At 36.4% G+C, this 18336-nt stretch overlaps 1 protein-coding gene across 1 annotated transcript; it reads left to right on the top strand.

The window, feature by feature from the left end:
* Window positions 1-12749: 12749 nt before the first annotated feature.
* On the top strand, window positions 12750-15552 carry LOC147538750 (short-chain dehydrogenase reductase 3b-like). Its single transcript, XM_086643341.1, has 2 exons — window positions 12750-12957; window positions 14510-15552. The coding sequence occupies exons 1-2, from the start codon at window positions 12944-12946 to the stop codon at window positions 15435-15437; spliced, it is 942 nt and encodes a 313-aa protein (XP_086499467.1). The 5' UTR covers window positions 12750-12943; the 3' UTR covers window positions 15438-15552.
* The last annotated feature ends 2784 nt before the right edge of the window (window positions 15553-18336 follow it).

Raw genomic sequence — 18336 nt, 5'->3', positions numbered from 1 at the left:
ATTCACATCACATGCAATCATATAATATATTTCAAGGCTATCAATTATATATGCATGTATATCCGGGAGATACTTTTGTCGACATCCGTATGTCATGTACGCACCTTAAGTCTACATCAAAAGATTAGACTAATGGTGTGTCTTGGTTTGATTTTAAAATTTGATTTTAAAGAGAAATTCCGTTTGGGCCTTGAATGGCCCGGGTTAATTTCGGAAATATTTGGATTGAAATTTTGGGAGAAAATTTGGATAAAACTCCCACTCGAATAGTGGTCCCTTTTCGTGGTCCGAAAAGCCTTGAAAAGACCCAGGACAAGTCCTAGACAAGTCCCGGCCCAAGCCCACAAAAGGGCTTGGACAAGGTCTGGATATGGCAAGGCCCATAGGGCAGGCATGTCCGAGCCGAGGCCAATAGGCCTGATCTCGTCCTGGCCGGAGCCAGGACGCTAGTCCAAGCACCAGACGCGTCCTAGACGCATCTGGTGCTGGACCGGACCAGCACTAGGTGTCTCGGACATAGTCCGAGACACCCAGGACCCCAGACGCATCTCCAAGACGCGTCTGGTAGTAGCTACTGGACGCGTCTGGAAGACGCGTCCTGGTTAAGCTACTGGTCGCGTCTGGAAGACGCGACCTGGAGCAGCTGGACGCGTCCTCAGACGCGTCCATCAGTAATCTGGGACGCGTCTACCAGACGCATCCTCCAGGCTACTGGTCCGGCCAGGAAGCTTCCTGGCCGGACCTATTGAGTTTCTAAAAAACTCAATAGTCTCCCCTTTTTTTTTTTTTGTTGCAATTTTAAATTGCTTTTTCCAAAATTTGAAACACTTCTAAATATTTCAAATTCTTTTTAGAACAATTCTAAGTTTCCAAATTTTGTTTTTCACAAGTTTCCAAAAACTTAAAAACAACTCTTTTAATCAAACCAATTTGGATCAAAATTTTAGGTTTTGAAACTCTTTTCAAGAACAAATTTTGAAATCTTTTGACACAATAATCTATCTAGGAAAGCATGGAATTGGTCCAAAACTTAGATAAGATAGGCTAATTGCAAGAGGCTCTGACGCCACTGTTGGGTTTTACACCCTTCTACTAGTGTTTATAGCGGAATTAAGACATCTAATGTCTACACTAGTATTCCCAGGATCACATGCATAAACCTATGATAATCATTAATTAAAACTAGAAAGATAAATACCTTGTTCGCTAGTTTTCCCTCGAACCTTTCCAATTGCTTATGAGAAGACCAAGAGCTTCAAGTGTAGCTCCTCTACTTGGGACACGAGCAAACAAATTGATCTCCCACCTTGTTGTATAGCTAGCACACCAATGGTGGTTGGAAGAAGAACTCCTTTCTTCTTGACTAGATAGATAGTTAATGGGAATTAGCTCACTTTCTCCTCTCTCTACTTGATGTGGTAGAGTAAGAAAGCTTAGAGAGAAATTCCACACCTTATTCTCTGCCCTAAGAGTGTTTATATAGAACCCTAATAAGAATCCACCTCCTTTTAGGTTTCCTAAAACACCCTTTAGAATAAGATTTAGGGAAATAGTCGAAAATAGCAACTATTGGTATTTTCTCAATTCCCTAAGGAGGAGGTGCCCAAACACCACGAAAATTGGCAGATATAATGTTTATTATATCAGCAACTAACCCTCCAAAATTTAGCCCAATCCGAGTCCTAGAAGTACCCGAACCGGTCTAGGCCCAAAAACCCTGTTTTTGGCCCTTTTGTACTATCTTTGCCTAATTCCCTTTTAGGCCTATGAGATATGTTTATGGGACACTCCCATGATTATATCTCACTCCCACTAGTCATATCCTAGATCAATTTGTCACTCTTATGTGTAACCCGTTGTAGGATCCGATCGAAGTTAGCCGCGAATTACTCCGTAATTCGACGATCGTAATTGGTCTCTAGCTACAACTCTACGATCCCTAAATCAATCGGACTTGATGATCTTCCACATCAATTGTCCTATCCGACAAATTGTTCGCATTGTCACCTTGGTCGAAGGACATCTCCTTCAACTCCTTCACCATCTTCTAGTAATAACGAGCTAGCCGTATCCACACCATACGACTACCACCTTTTCTGCGTTATTCATCTAGCAATAAAAAGTTAGGCGTATCAACATCGTCCATCTACAGATCCTCATCGTTCGATCCATTTACAACCAAAGGCTTATTGCAAGACTCATTTACGACCAGCAGTTCACTACAAAACCCACTTACGACCAGGAGGTTATCGCTACGATACCAGTACCATCACCCTCCTTATCCTTATTACAGTAAGTGTATCATTACCATGGAGACCTGTTCCGACAACTCCACGAGCCATGACACCTAAGTACTTTGATGACAGTTACTCCTCTACTGCCTTCTTTGATTTTCTTATTTTATTTGACCGAGAATCTGACTTGACCGTCGGAGCCCCCTTAGACCGGCACCATCCCGGTGTCCCAGAAGCTTAACGATCTTTTGTCTCTTTTTGAGTGCAGGTTCTTTTCGACACGTAGCCGGTTCCCGTAGCATCCGACCCGACAAGATTTGTGACCGTCAACCGGTTGACTGTTAGACTATTCGACACGTAGACATTTTGCCGTCTACAACCGACATAAGCTCTGGTCCCATTCCAGTTGTATCTCGGCGTCCAGCTCTGCCTTAGAGCTCTACTTCGCATATCAGCCATGTCTCAGTAATCAGCTCCGCTAACGGGTCCAAAACTTGTAAGCGGGATGGCGGGTCGCAAACCGGGTGCGATATCAACCTATGTTCAGGACACTTTCAACAACTCTCCTAACGAACATTACATAGATTACTTTGTTTGTTGCTTTGGCGCGCCCAGTGAGGTATAGGCCAGTAACACTTGCACGCTAGTCAGCTTTACGATCACTTGATCGCTAATCAACTCGACCTAGTCAACATAACCTGTAGAAATCAAGTTCTGACCACTCTAAGAGTCACGCCGTATTCTAACCAATCCTTTTGATAGTTATACCTTAGAGACTATTTTTTTTATTTGTCATTTCTTACTCAAGTTTACTGACTAAACCGTCGGAGTCCTTTTCGGTGGCACCGCTCCGGTGTCTTAAGGACATATGTTGACATGTGTTCCATTTACCTCGTAGGTAAAGTCTAAGAACGTTGGCAATGCCCATAAACAAGTACAATTCACGGTCTAACTTCTCGTCAATAGTCCGACTCTTTTGACTCCTCGTGATTTCAGCTCCTCAGAGACGTGTTATCACTTTCCATTAGAAAGATAGTTAGAATGTAATGTAGAGAGCACAATAAAAATCTTAGTACTTTGCCGAAACATGTGAACACGTTGTTGAGTATAAATTCAGAGAAAAGAATAAACAATGCGATAATTCACACATATATATATATAATAATTAAACTAGTGCGTATTTTTTCTCTATCTGAGTCTTTTTCTTATCCTATTCGACTATTTATTTAAAGTATGTTTGATCATATATATATATATATATATATATATAATTATACATCATATTTAACTATGATGATGTACTGTGTCATACCTAACATCATTTGAATCATCCTAATCACCTTTTATTTTAAAGCATTCCCTATCTTATACTAAAACAGTTATTTTAGAAATAGGTTCAGCTGGTTGCAATTTCATGATTGATTAACACCTTATTTTTTCACTTGAAATCAGTAGGATCTTGCACTAGAAGATGTCCATATTTATGATTCAAAAAAAATAGGATAAAGAATAAACATAAATCACATATCTTTTGGTCTGATGAGAATAGGTAAATAATAATCCAATTAAAAAGAAGATGTAAATAACAATCCAATAGTCTTGAGCTCTTTCCTTCTATGTGAAAACAAACAATAGTAGTCAAAAGAAGTCCTCGCTTTTTTCTTTCCACTTTCAGCATCTCAAAAGGGGTTTCAGACTTTTACTTGTACGGGTGAAAGGTGGGACTTCCCTTCTCTTATAAAGAAAATCTAAAATTCCCAAATCCTTACATATTACGGGAAGTGGAGGATAGTGGACATGTACCAACCAATAGTGAATTGTCAACTCACCAAGAAGTTAAGCTACATTAGGAAACCAACTATTATACTTGGTTAAACTTTTATCTCATTTTACTTTTGCAACAACCAAAAATCAAGGTCCATCAAATATTGTTTGTATTTGACCAAATATTGTTTATTTAAGTAGGGGGAAAATAAAATCTATATTACTTAATATTCAAATATCTTACATTCTCCCACTTGATCAAATATAAACATAGCTGATTTTAAAAACTAACAATTAGATTTTCAAAATTAGAAAACAGGCGTTCACCTAAACTTTAAGAATAGCAATTTGGTTCATTAGTGTTTTCTGAGATATTCATGAAGTCCTTCATCCAAGTCAAAGAATGTCACTAACATCGGATCATGAAGACACAATACATTCATTTTGATGCAAGGGGTCGTTTCATGGTCTCAATGCTAGTACCTTTAATATTTTCGAGTCATCCTTATACTTTAATGTGGTTATTACTATGCTGCATTATGGGAAACACAACTTATTTATGTGATCCTATTATTGTCCAAACTTCATGCAACAACATGTGCGTGTCATTGTGCTATTGTAATGCATCCGATACGTGAATAACCATCGCCAACTATCCTAGATGAAGTCTTTTAAAACATGGTGCACTATTATGTTTAGCCTATATTACATGCAGAGCATGTGTAAATCTCATTGGGCTACAACTTTATGCATGTGATGCACGTGCAAAACTTTATTCATAATGCATTGATAAAATTTTGTCACAAAGATAACATTTTATTGAAATCATAAAAAAATAACAGTTACTCCAACTAATAAACTCAAACAAATGACTCTACAACTCCCGTGAGTGGTAAGTTCCTTATAAACCTTAGGCAGGTACCTTTTAGTTTATGTTTATAGTCGTGAGTTGACTAAAATGTGAAGAATTACAATAAGACCTTCTCAAACTTCATCTCTAGCACAAAGATATTGATCATAATATACTTGATCATTTTAGACGGATTATCATCCTCCACAAATCTCACAACATTAGCATTATCGTAAGAGATATTCATTAGTCTGTGATTTGAGTGTACTATAGACAGTTGACTAAAAAAGCTCTTCAACCATACATCATGTTGAGTAGTCTCGAAACAATCAACATATTATGCTTCCGTAGTTGATGATGTAATCAGTGATTGCTTGACACTCCTCCAAGACATTGACCTCTTGCAAGCATGAAAATATAACCTGAAGTAGATTTCAAACCATCTTTATAACCTGCAAAGTCTGTATAAGAATATTCACAAGCCTCTAGGTAACCAGAATTTCTGTACATGAGTATGTAATCGTTTGTTATATGTAGTTACCTAAGAACTTCTTTAACTGCCTTACAGTGTATTAGTCCATGATTCTTTTGAAATTTTTTAGTTGTAAATATCAGGTTTTGTGCAAATCTTCGTATACACCATACTTCTAACACAAATCATATTTTATTGGGTCAATTTGTTGCTTTTCAATCTCATTTTTCGGACAATTTTGTTGGTTTGTGAAGATGAAGATTTTTGCAGTGGTTGTGTAGGTCGGAGAAGATGAAGACTATCATGATGATGGTGGTGGCAGTCGATGAAGAAGAATTATTGTATGTGATTGATTAAGTTGATTAATGAAAGAAATAAAAAGATATTGGGATGGAAATTAAAATGTAACTAACAACATTTTTGTCCTGATTCACATGTGTGATTGCACAACTGACATTTAACTATAAGCAAACATTTTCCATCTAAGTGGGAGGTGTAACTCAAAAGTTTTTAAAAAAAATGGGGGGGTATTCCTAATATCGATATAAAAGTGGGGATCGATGTTAAAATCCTAAATAAGGGCATTTTTGTCATGATTCACATGTGTGATTCGCACAACTGGCGTTTAACTAAAAGTTAACAGTTTCCGTCCACCTGGGGGTGTAAATCAAAAGTAAAAAAACGGAGGTGTAATCCTAATATCGACATAAAAGTGGGGTTACTGCCAAAATCTCCATATGTGTTTTTTACTTCTAACATGGGTGGACCCACACAGGATCTGTACTTGTTTTCTTAACTAATAATACAAATGCAATATTATAATTATCATAAGACCTATGTTTCCAAGATAGTAGATGTGAAAGTTACAACCAGAGAGGTTTGAGGTTCAAATCTCATCTTCATCATATAAGCTTTATTTTGTTTTTGTCTAGAGTGTTTCATTTTGACCCCTGATTTCTGAGATCTTTCTCTTTAGTGCCCTCCCCCGTTCCACATTTCTTGTACATTCAAATTCGATCTCCTTTTGTGTTTGGGTTTCATTCAAACTCTATTAGAACTAGTTAGTTGCATCCGTATTATGTTTATGACCTCGTTATCATTCTCTTTTACTTTTATTTATTTTTTGAATTTTTTTTTCTCATTTAACTTTATATTCTCCTCCTTTCTTTTGTGTTCCCATAAAGAAGTTAGTTGTGATGATTTTTTTTACAAGATTAAAGTTCTACAATATTTTCTACTTCAGTTTTTTTAAGTAATTCAAGTGTCTATAAAGCTTAATAATGTATGTTGAGACTGAAGTCAAAACAACTCACGAATTAGTGACAACTAATTCGATTGAGAGTGTCAATAACGTACATAAAGATCATCAATTTGAACAACACTTCAACATTTTCTAACATGTCAATTATAAGACATTCCTTTGAGTAATGTTAGTATAGATTGGTAGTATAGCTCTTTACTCTTTGATTAATTGTGATTTTTTGTACTATCTATTATAACTAAAAAGTGGCAACATAATACAAATTTTTTGGATCCGCCACTGACTTCTTACTTTCATGTGTTGGATGATGTTTGTCGTCGAAAAACCTACTAAAAGTTTACTACTTGTATTACGCATATAAGACTAAAGGTACTTCATTGTGTTTCAGATTAGATTTATTCAGAATTGTTATATTATTATTTATATGCATCTCAAACTTTTTACGTGCAAGACTAGATGTTTTAATTACAACGATGCTCCGACAAATTACTAGCTACAATTATGATTCAAGATGAGAAAGATTTACACTCGGATGAAGAAATTAGTGTGTACAAAGACAAACTCAAAAAAAAAGATAACAATGATACCTTCGAAATGTTGATTCTTAGGCAAATTGATTTAAGTGTATCTAAAAGAAGGACCTCTCTGAACATAAGTAATCTTCGATTAGTTAGTTGTATCTGATACAACTGCAACTTTGTTTTGTTTTTAGACCCATTTTGCTTGTAGTGTATATATAAATGATAGCATTGTCATCTTGTTTGAAGGACATCTCTTTAAAAACTTCTTGTCACAATAAAAAAAATCACTTTATAATGTTAGATTTGGGTGTTGAAATGTCATGTTAGAATTAGATTGAGTGTCATAATATCACATCTGAAATGGTAAGAATGTAAACTACATGTATTGTACATGGCTTTCTGTCGGACTCACATTGGTCATGCTAGGTGCTCATGGGTTATGTCTGACACACATGGGTTGTATCAAGCGCATGTGAACTATGAAAGGCGAAAAACATTAGATTTTGCACATATATGACACTCGAAAATGTAGCGAGAACAGATTTATGCCTTGTGTAAAATATTTGATAAATAGAAGGACATTTGGGAATGTACTTTGCACAGATTCATGCACTGTGCAAAATGCCAGATGAAGGAAAAGGCATTTGGAAATGTACTACGCATCAGAGAAATATGAAGTATTACACTGTATATTATGTAATGTATAAAGATAAATAGGCTACTGTAACACTTTTTATGTATTAGAATAGATAATTTTTTTGGCGGAAAAGTTTGCTAATATCACTTTTTTTCAATCCAACCCTGACTTTTTGGACCTGTCGCTTATTCGTATTCTAACTCGGGCTTCTCCCTTATTTTGACCATATTTTTTTGGACCTTATGTCCCATCACCCAATATTGTATCAAGAAAAACCGTTGACTGGTCATTGTCTTGAATACTAAAGCTATTTTGAATTTTTCGTATTAGAAATTTAGGCTAGCCCTATTTGACTTGAAAGTACTTGTTTTGTTTCTGCCTACGTTGATACATTATAAACCTCTCGACCACCTTCTTATTCTATTTTTTCCGTGATTCGATTCGAGTCGTCACATTCTTTGGTTTTGTTCTTAAGGCTGAGTTTCTGCTCTTAGTTGAAATAAAATAGCCTGACTATATTTTTTAGTTTCATTATATCTGTATTATCACAGATTTTCTACTTGCACTCATACCAGAATAGGTCATTCGTTAATTCTTAGAGAGATTGACAATTTTACTGTCTAACAGTAAACTTTCATTCAGACAAAGCCGAAATAGAGATAAAGTAAATCAAGTCAAGACGATATTAAATTATCTCTCCTTAAGACATTCTCATGCCAGTAACAGTACCAACAGTTGGATGTATGTCTTGTAGATTCAACGACTTCATTTCAGGGTTATGATGGTACTTCACGAGTCTGAAAGCGGACAAACCTTCGTTAGCAATATGAACTCTTTGACTTGACCTTCGAGACTTCTGACTTGATTTCTTGATAATTCATGATTTTTGACTTGATTTCAAGATAACTCAGGACTTCTGACATGGTTCTAAAATAACTCATGAGTTTGGTTTTGTCTTCTAGGCAAAACAATATACTTTTGGTTTATGTGGTTCGAGTTATAACCGGCATAAGAGTTTGACATTTCTTCGAGAAGCATTTATCATATCTTACCTACCATATAACCCAAAGTATATAAGCGTAAAGTGTAGATAAATCCTCGTCAATATCTTTCCATCTAAAGATCCAGTCCATAATATTGGTTATGCAGTCAGAGCGAATATGAAAGTGGAACCAAATCTGTTTGGCGTAGTTACAATGTAAAAGATCATGGTTTATTGTTTCATTATAATCACAATATGCACATTTATAGTTGTTACCGATATATTTAGCTATCTTGTCCCTGGTTGGTAGGTTGTTAGTGCAGCATTTCCAGATCCAATGAAAGAGTTTTGTTCTGGGTGTTGTGTTCATCTTTCATATAAGGTTTCAGTTTACATCGTTGTTATAGTTAGTATATCCCGAGTGTCGCAGGTATACATCGAGCTGATCGTATAATTGCCGGATTTTGTTAGAGGCCATCTTATACTAATCATAATAAATACATCGAGCTGATAGTATAATTGCCCGATCTTCCATTTGACTTGATAAAAGCATTTGACTTCTTAAGTAATTTGTTACCAATTAATACATAATAAATACTTTTAGCAAACTTTTTACAAGAAATCAACCATAATTATAAATCTATTATTTTGGTAAATAGTTTTCCTTTAATTATATAGGCATTTCTTCTTTTAGTAATAATAATTAATCATAAATTTATATAATATTTTGAAAATAAGTAATAAAATATAATTTGGAATATTAGTTAGTTAGTCTGTGGAAAACTTCCTGCCCAGACATAATGGTTAACAACTCTGACTATCGATCATGATTTAAATGACCCATAATATAACCAATCAAAATTTCTGGTTTTTCGAGATCCGATAAATGTTTCAGCTTAACCAAATAAGTATTCGAAAAGCAATCTAGAAAATCGCGAGCTTTGCTTAGCAATCTAAGTCATCTGGTTCTTCGACTCGGAGATTTGGATGATACAGGATTCTCAAGCTCTATGAGGCCTTGGTTTAGCACACATTGAGCCATTTCTTTGCACTCCTGGGCAGGTACGAGATATGCAGAAGCTAGTGAGATCGAAAGTATTTAAAGTTAAACAAGTTGTTTTGCTTTCTCCAGTTGAAGGTGCAGAGATGATAATAAGAGTCGATAAAATCATGACTTGTAGAGAAAAGATAGAATGTGAGAAACATGTTGTTCTACTATTTATCGGTATTAGTTAGACTAAAGGCTTGCCTGTTTTTCCAATACCATATTTTTTTGCTATAAATGTGCTTAACTATTAATTGCATGAGAAACTCATTGTTGAGTTCCTTACGAATTTTAATTGAAATGTCCAAAAATCTACACCCAACACACATTTAGTCCACTCTAATATTTATATAGGATTTAAAGCCCAAATAATAATTATAATGGATATTTAGTCCAAATTGACCTATCTCTATAGAAAAAACAGATCTCTATCATTTCTATTTAACCATAATACCCATTATAACCTTTTATGTAAAGAAAATGAAAACAAGCCCCAAAATCCTCTTTATTCTCCCTCCCTCTCTCCTTTCTACTCTCTCTAAAGCTCCGGCGAATGGGAGGATCCCTTCGTCGGAGCACTGGTTTCCAGACGAAACCGGTCTGGTTTTGTCTGGAAACCAGGCCACACGAGACGAGAACAAGGGGCCATATTTGAATTTACGGAGAACAGGGGGTCATAAAGGAAGCTGGTCACAAAGTAGGGGGTCAAATAAGAATTAACTATTTTGTTTATATTTGTCATACATAACACATTATGTATCAACAATGTTTCTTCCAAAAGGAAAAAGGACTAAAATCTTATTTTCTAGGAAGATTGGACCTTAATCACTTTTTGAATTTTATTTTGGGTCGTAAACCCGTGGACCCTTGGAATACAATAATTCTGCTAAGAAAAGAATCTATTTGATTTTGAAACTTCAAACTATGAGAAGTTCTAAGATTGAGATCTTTTTGAGACACACATAGTTGGAGCTGGCTAAACTAATGGTGTGTTTAGGTGACAGAATAATGAATCCGCGGATTCATGAATCCAAGTAATATTTTTTGGTTTGTTTGGGAACAAATAAGAATCCTATAATCTGTTATTATTTGTTAAATGTTTTTTTTTTTAAATATTAAAGAAATCTTGCTCTCGAAACTCGTTTTTTCAAATATCGTTTCATTCGAGAACCCTCCTCTTTTCTCATAATTTTCTTTTCGAGAACCGTTTCTTCAATTTTTCTTGTAAATAATTTTCCCCGAAAGCTGTTTTTTCCTCGTTTCAATCGAGAACCCTCCGTTTTCTTCATAAATTTTTTTTCGAGAATCGTTTCTTCAATTTTTTTCGTAACTAATTTTTCCCGAAAACCGTTTTTTCCTCGAAAACCATTTTTTCCTGAATTGTTTTTCCCGAAATCATTTTTTTCGGTAATCGAGATTTTATTAAACATTTTCTTTTTCACGATTTTTTTTTTTCCGAAAATCGATTTTTTTATTCGATAACCGTTTTTTCTTTGAAAAAAACAATTATGGGAAACGGTCTTCATGAAGTAAAAAAGTTTTCAGGAAATTTAATTATCTGAAAAATGGTTTTTTTTTGGGGAAAAATTTTCGAGAAAAAGAAAAAGATTTTCGGTTAAAAATAAAATGGGTTTGGAGAAAAAATATGTTTCGGGATAAAAATCGAATTTGGAGAAAAATCGGTTTTCGGGGGAAAGAAAAACAGTTTTTGGAAAAAATCTCTTTTCGGGGAAAAAAATGATTTTTTGAAGGAAAAAATGATTTTCGGTATAGACCATTTTTGAAAAAAAATAATTTTAAAATAATTATTTTGTAAAAGGAAATATTTTTTTGTGATTTTAAGCTTGAAATCCAGATTTATTAGAGTCCAAAATCCTAGCAAATCCTACGGGGTAGGGTAGGATTTTAGTCCAATACAAATTTTCAAATTAGGAATCCTGCGGATTCAAGAGTCCTAAGATTCTTGGTAGCCAAATAGACCAAGGATTCTTTCAACAAAAAAAAAATAGACCAAGGATTCTTGAATCCTACCAAATCCCAATTTTGATAGGAATCTTACTTTAATTTCCCTCTCTCTAAAATGTCTCCAAAACGCTACAAGTTTCATTTGTTTTACTAGAAAAGACTGATTTGGTTAAAGACTTACTTTAAATCTATAATAGCACAAGGACTGACTTTAAATTTTAACTTCGATTCTGCTAACTTAAGTTCACTTTTTTCTCATGTTTGATTTGGGTAATCGATTCCGGCCACACCGACCAACCGACGAGCTCAGTCGAATCAAACTGAACCGGGCCGAAAGAAGTCGGTTAACGATTTGGTCAACTCGACTTCGATCGATGATTTAGCCAAACCACCGTTCATTGGTTCGGCCTTGGACTTGACCCTAAATGGTCGACAACCTCCCGTTGCTCACCCCTAATCGAAGAAATAACTTTACATCTTAATATCTATTATATAAAACAGAAGGGAAAACGATGATTGGGACAAACATCCTTTTTTAATAAAGGATATTGTCTAGAAGCCCTTCTCAAAATTTAAAATATAGTCCTTCGTAGAAATAAAGTTACCTATTTAAAAAATAATGATCTTTTCCTTCTTAGAAATAAAAATTTTAATTTAAGAAAAAAAGAAACAAAATAAATTTCAAGGGTTAAAAAAGAAATTAAAATCTCTCTCTCTCAATAAAATTATAAGTAATTAAAGAGAAAAGAAAAAAAATAATACAAAAAAATAATAACTAATAAAAATCTCTCTCTCTCTCTCTCTCTCTTAATATAACAATAAATTTCGTAACATTTGATTGATACAAGTGTCCGTGCCCTAGGGCACGGGATATACCCTAGTCTTACCAAAGATATAAGGGAAGTGTAATTAGGCGCCCCAATTATCACACAATTGTCAATAGAAGTGGACTTTATAAAGGCCCGTACACGAGTAATGGGGGGCTCCAATAAAACTACCAAGATCTTAATATTGCAATACTTCCCATTTACTATAAGAAATCTTATTGATTTCAATGCCTCTACCGGATGGTTGAAAATATTAATGCCTTGGGTACAGAAACCCCTCTTATTAGTTATATCACAAATTGCCCTGTGAGAGAAACATCCTTCTCTTCTTCTTCTTTCATCAACAAGGCCTTCCGGTTCACAAGGGGGGTTCATCTCCTGAGTCATGTCCAAGCTCAGGTAATAAACTCTCTCTCTCTCTCTTTCTCTCTCATTCATTCATTTCCATCAGTCAAGAACTCAAACTCATGTACACAATCTTTCCCAAAGCCTAAACTAACCAGATCTCAAACACATAATGATGAATGTATCCACTACTGAAAGAGTAGGTCTGTAAGTACAAACCTAGTCAGTTCAATACATGTATAAATGAAGATGGCCGAACAACATCTTTGGGCCGGTTACTTAATGGGGTTTGTTTAAGATTCATAACTCAAGGTAGTTAGTACAAATTCTCACTACATAAACTATTTTTTTTTTTCTGATTTTTACTTGATTTAACAAGGCTTTTTTAATCAATTTGATCCAACTCATAATCTGGGTTTCACTGAGAGGATGTTTGATTTTTTGCACTAATAAGTGTGAGCCGACAATTTTGGACCGTTTGTTTTTTCACTTAATAAGTGAATATCACTTGTAAGTGGGGTCAAAGTAAGTGCGAAAAAAAAAATGTCCACCACCCTTTGGTGTAACGGTTGGACACCCCTCTTAAGACCATGAGGTCGTGGGATCGAGTCTCGGTGGAAGCAGTTGCCATCAAGATTTATCCTATGTAATTTAGGCTATGAATAATGTAATAATTTGTCGGGCTCTAAATTAGGCGGTTATCGTGCTCATTACATCTCCATGATGCTCCAACTTGGAGCTTATTTTTTTGCACTTACTTTCTAAGTGTTAAAAAAGACTTTTTATCCTTACCGAATATAATAATTACCAATATAATAATTACCAATATAATTATAACTAAAAAGAAAATCTTAAACAATTGATAAGTAAAAAATTTTTTTATAACTTTATCAATGACCTTTTTCCTTTTTCACTCATCCTTCACCTAAGGTTTTCTATTAAATTTTTTTCACATCTCTTCTTTCATTAATCACGGAACCACTGAAACACCATGATGCAACGTAAGTTCTTTCTCCTCATAATTTTTAGTTACTTGAGGTTAATATTTTCAACATAAAGTATTCATAAACCGTAATTCTCTTGTATCCAAACTCGCGAGCATAATAAATTAGTATGAAATGCTAATATGTAAATACTTTAAGACCAAAAAACAATTACTCATTTTCATGACATATAGAATTGATATAAAAACAAAAATCAAGCACTTAGAAGTGTTAGAAAACAAACGTCATATTACTTACAAGTGATTATCACTTAGTAAGTGGTAGCACTTATAAGTGCTAAAAAATCAATCACCCTCTAAATATATTAGGATTATTTTACAATACCTCGGACAGTGGCACATGTGCCAATTGATCTGAAGGTGTAACCCCAAATACCCCTTCATAATTTCATTTAGATAGATGGGTATAGAATATTACAAACTCTTTTCTTATATTTAATTGACTATGACAAGTCTAGATGCATATATTTGAAACTGTAAACATGCTAGTATCAAATTAAAACCATGTATTCTTAATCAAGTACTAACATTTTTTTTCTCTATATAACTCTCCCACTCTCTATCTCACACTTTTACTCTCTTGTACTTGTAACTACGTAATAGGTTGGAAGGCAAAGTTGCCATTGTCACAGGGGCAGCCGGTGGAATAGGTGAAGCAGCGGCGAGGTTATTTGTAGAGAACGGTGCGTTGGTTGTGATCGTGGACGTCCAAGATGAATTGGGTAATGAAGTAGTGGCCTCCATTGGTGTAGACAAAGCTTGCTACATTCATTGCGACGTTAGGGACGAAAAACAAGTAGAAGAGATGGTTGCATATGCCCTAGACAAGTATGGTACTCTTGACATTGTATATAGCAATGCTGGGATTTTAGGACCCATGCTTAGTGTTTTTGAGATGGACTTAGATGCATTTGACAACATAATGGCTATCAATGTTTGTGGTGGTGCTGCTGTCTTAAAGCACGCAACCCGTGCTATGGTTGCACGAAAAATCCGTGGGTCAATCATATGCACAGCGAGTGCATCAGCTAGTCGAGGTGGGTTAGGCCCAGTTGTTTACACTGCTTCTAAGCACGCAATTTTAGGTGTGGTCCGTTCGGCTTCTCGCGAGCTAGGGATGTATGGGATCAGAGTAAACTGTGTTTCTCCTTTCGCAATTGCAACTCCATTGACTTGTTTCGTCCCAGGGTTGAAATGGTTAAGATTGGACCCAGGGCTTGTTGAAGCTCACGTGTCAGCTCGAGTGAACCTGAAAGGGATAGTTATGAAGGCTCAGGATATAGCAGAGGCGGCCCTATTTCTTGCATCTGACGAGTCAAGTTGCATCACTGGGCAAAATATTGTGGTTGATGGAGGACTCTTGGACTCCGAAAATTTGTTTCCTCTCAACTACAACAAAATGATCATACCGACGTTGAAATGGTCAGTCGGTAAAGTGAAATTGGCATGTTCTTCCATTTTATGGGCTTGTGTTCCCAACTATATCTATATATGTTTGATGAAGATGTTAGAACATAAAAGAGATCTTTGAGTAATCAGAGATATTTGCTCCTAAAGATGAAAACTATAAGACGGATGTTACTTGTGATAAATGTTATATAGAACTATCAAAAAGTCTCAGAGGCTGGAGACCATTACTTGTTTAATTAGTCTTATGTGGTGTTTTTCTTTTCTTATTCCGACTTGTCTAGATGTGAATCATTTGAATCAATCGGTTGAAAATCCACCAACATCAACCATTCGGCGGAGGCAGAAAAAAAACACAGCCCGAAATCTGACTTGACTCAATTTAGAAGTGGAGTCAGATTTGGGCTCTCACTTTTATAGGACAATAAATTAAGCAACCAACTACCTTAGTTCTTTGAAGCTTCAGAGTTTTTTAAGCTTCACTTTTAGAGTTGTTTCCTTCTACACTCTAGCCAAATCCCCTCTTATTTCAACTCCTATGGGCTGTCATTGGAAAGATCCAAATTATGTTTTTATAATTTTGTAGTCACCATAGTCAGCTTCACGCCCACCGATGTAGCGACCTCGAATATGTTTTTAGGACTAAAATTAGATGATGGACACATATTCCAATATTTCTTCTCATTGGAATTTCTTGTCACACCGGGATAAGTGATTCTTAAAAACTGGAGTTATATGTGGTTGATAGAAATAAATTGTGTACGTTTGTAGGAACATGCCAGACTGTAAGCCTTCCAGTTAGCCAGACTGTAAGCCTTCCAGTTCCTTTTTTTGAGAACTGGTGTTACGTGTGGTGGATGTAAAGAAAATGGTGCAAGTGGGTGTAATATCACCTCCCCTCCCCCCGACACACACTCACACACCTTATATCGGGTGGAAATATCCCAATCACCTTAAGTGTGCACTAGGTTTTCGTAACTTGAAACCATAACGACCATAATTCCGAGAGTGACTCGTCAAGTAATAGAAACGAATAACATCGCTAGCCGATAGTTCTACGTTGTGTAGGTAGGCCAACACCTCCAAGCATAGTAGAAGCCTCCACGCGCCAGGCATGAGTTGCGAATGAGCTATCTCGTAGTGATATAAAATCCCATGCACCAAACGGGGGACGGAAAACCTGGACCCCATGAAGAAGGGAATCATGTAAAACGCGATCCAACCGCCATGATCCTCATCAACTAGCTGAAGGATATATCCTTGCGGTCTGAAGGAGATGTCCTTCCGAAGGAGTGTCCTTCCGAAGGAGTGTCCTTCGACCAAAGTGGAATTGCGCCCAATTTGTCAGTTAGGATAATGATGACTTTAGGCGGAAGATCATCTAGTCCGGTCCAATTAGGGGTCGTAATGCTTAGCTAGAAGCCGCATACGATCGTCGGGTTACTTCGGTAATCCGCGACTAACATAGACCAGATCCTACAACGGGTTACACCAAATAGTGGTGGCTTGATCAGAGAGAGTTGACTAGTGGGAGCTTGCCTATAGATGGATATGATCCAGTCTCATAGTGCCAAAAGATAGAAAGAATTGGGCTCGAAAGAGAAGCCCGAAAAAGTGGAAACCCCACTTACGGGCCGACCAGATCAAGCCCAGTAATGGGTTGATCAGAACCGGCCATAGTGTGGGAGTGGGCCGGCCAGGCCAAGCCCATTAATGGGCTTAAGTGACCGGCCATACCAATATTTGGGGAAACCTTAATTTCCAATCAGATAGGGTTGTGATGAGTTTATCTTTTCTGAGACTCTTATTGAAACCTAATTTGAGTGAGACTCCTATTAGGGCTTCTCTGTATAAAGGTCATTAGAGTTCAGAAAAAGGGTTGGATTTTTCTCAAGAGAAAACAGCTTCTCTCTCACAATATACAACTAAGTGGAGAGAGATGATTTAGATAAAAAGCTTTCAATCTATCTAATTAGTCGAAAGAGGAATGGGTTCTTCCTCTCAACCTTGAATGGAGTCCTAGCAGACAACAAAGAAGGGAGATCAAGTCACTTACTCGGTGTCTTAAGTAGAGGAGCGACAATTGGAGCTCTCATCTTCTTCGAGATAAAGTCATTGGAATCTAGTTCGTGGGAAAGCGAATACAGGTATTTTACTTTCAGTTTCTAGTTCATTATTAGTTAATGCATATGATCCTGGTTAGCTAGCGTTAAACATATGATGTTTGAGATTCCGCTTACAACGTTAGTTAGATGATTAGAAGTATTAGATACGTACAAACCCCAACACTAGCTCGTCGGCCTGCAGAAGTCTAAGTTCTATAGATTCGGGAATATTAAACATAAATCGAATATCCCGCAGTCCGTCCTCTGTGATGGATAAAGCCGGGTTTAGAGATAAGCGCTTCAAGGATGCGCGTTCGTGCACCATCTTCTGCCAGAATTCAGAAGGCTCTGGCGCAAGAGTCAGGCTAGAAGAACTACCATGTTGATGGTGACTCATCTCGAAAGGCGAAGTTTGTAGGGCAAATGGACAAGGTTTCAAACCCTACAACGACTAAGGCTAAAATACGACAAAAGCTTTCAGGTCAAAGAATTATAGCAGTAATTAGCTTGAGGTGTGCATTTAAACAAACATAAAGCTAACAAGCCCAGCGATAACTCACTCAAGGTATCGAGCCTAACAGTAACTCACTCAAGGTATTGAGCCTAACAGCAACTCACTCAAGGTATCGAGTCTAACAGTAACTCGCTCAAGGTACCGAGTCTAGCAGTAACTCAATCAAGGTATCAAGCACAACAGCAACTCGCTCAAGGTAACGAGCCTAGCAGGAACTCGCTAAGGTATCGAGCCTAGCAGCAACTCGCTCAAGGTATCGAGCCTTGTAGTAACTCGCTCAAGGTATCGAACCTAGCAATAACTAGCTCAAGGTATGAAATCTCAATAACACATTCCGACAAATAAAGAAACTAATTTAAAGATCAAACACTATGAATGTTCAATATCAATTGAACAACAGTTCA

Source organism: Eschscholzia californica, unplaced genomic scaffold (genome assembly GCF_041429995.1).
Source record: "Eschscholzia californica isolate CP2 unplaced genomic scaffold, dmEscCali1.0.p SCAF_5, whole genome shotgun sequence".
Lineage (NCBI taxonomy): Eukaryota > Viridiplantae > Streptophyta > Magnoliopsida > Ranunculales > Papaveraceae > Eschscholzia > Eschscholzia californica.
Note: the sequence above shows the minus strand (reverse complement) of the source record. Positions and strands in the feature narration are given on the sequence as shown.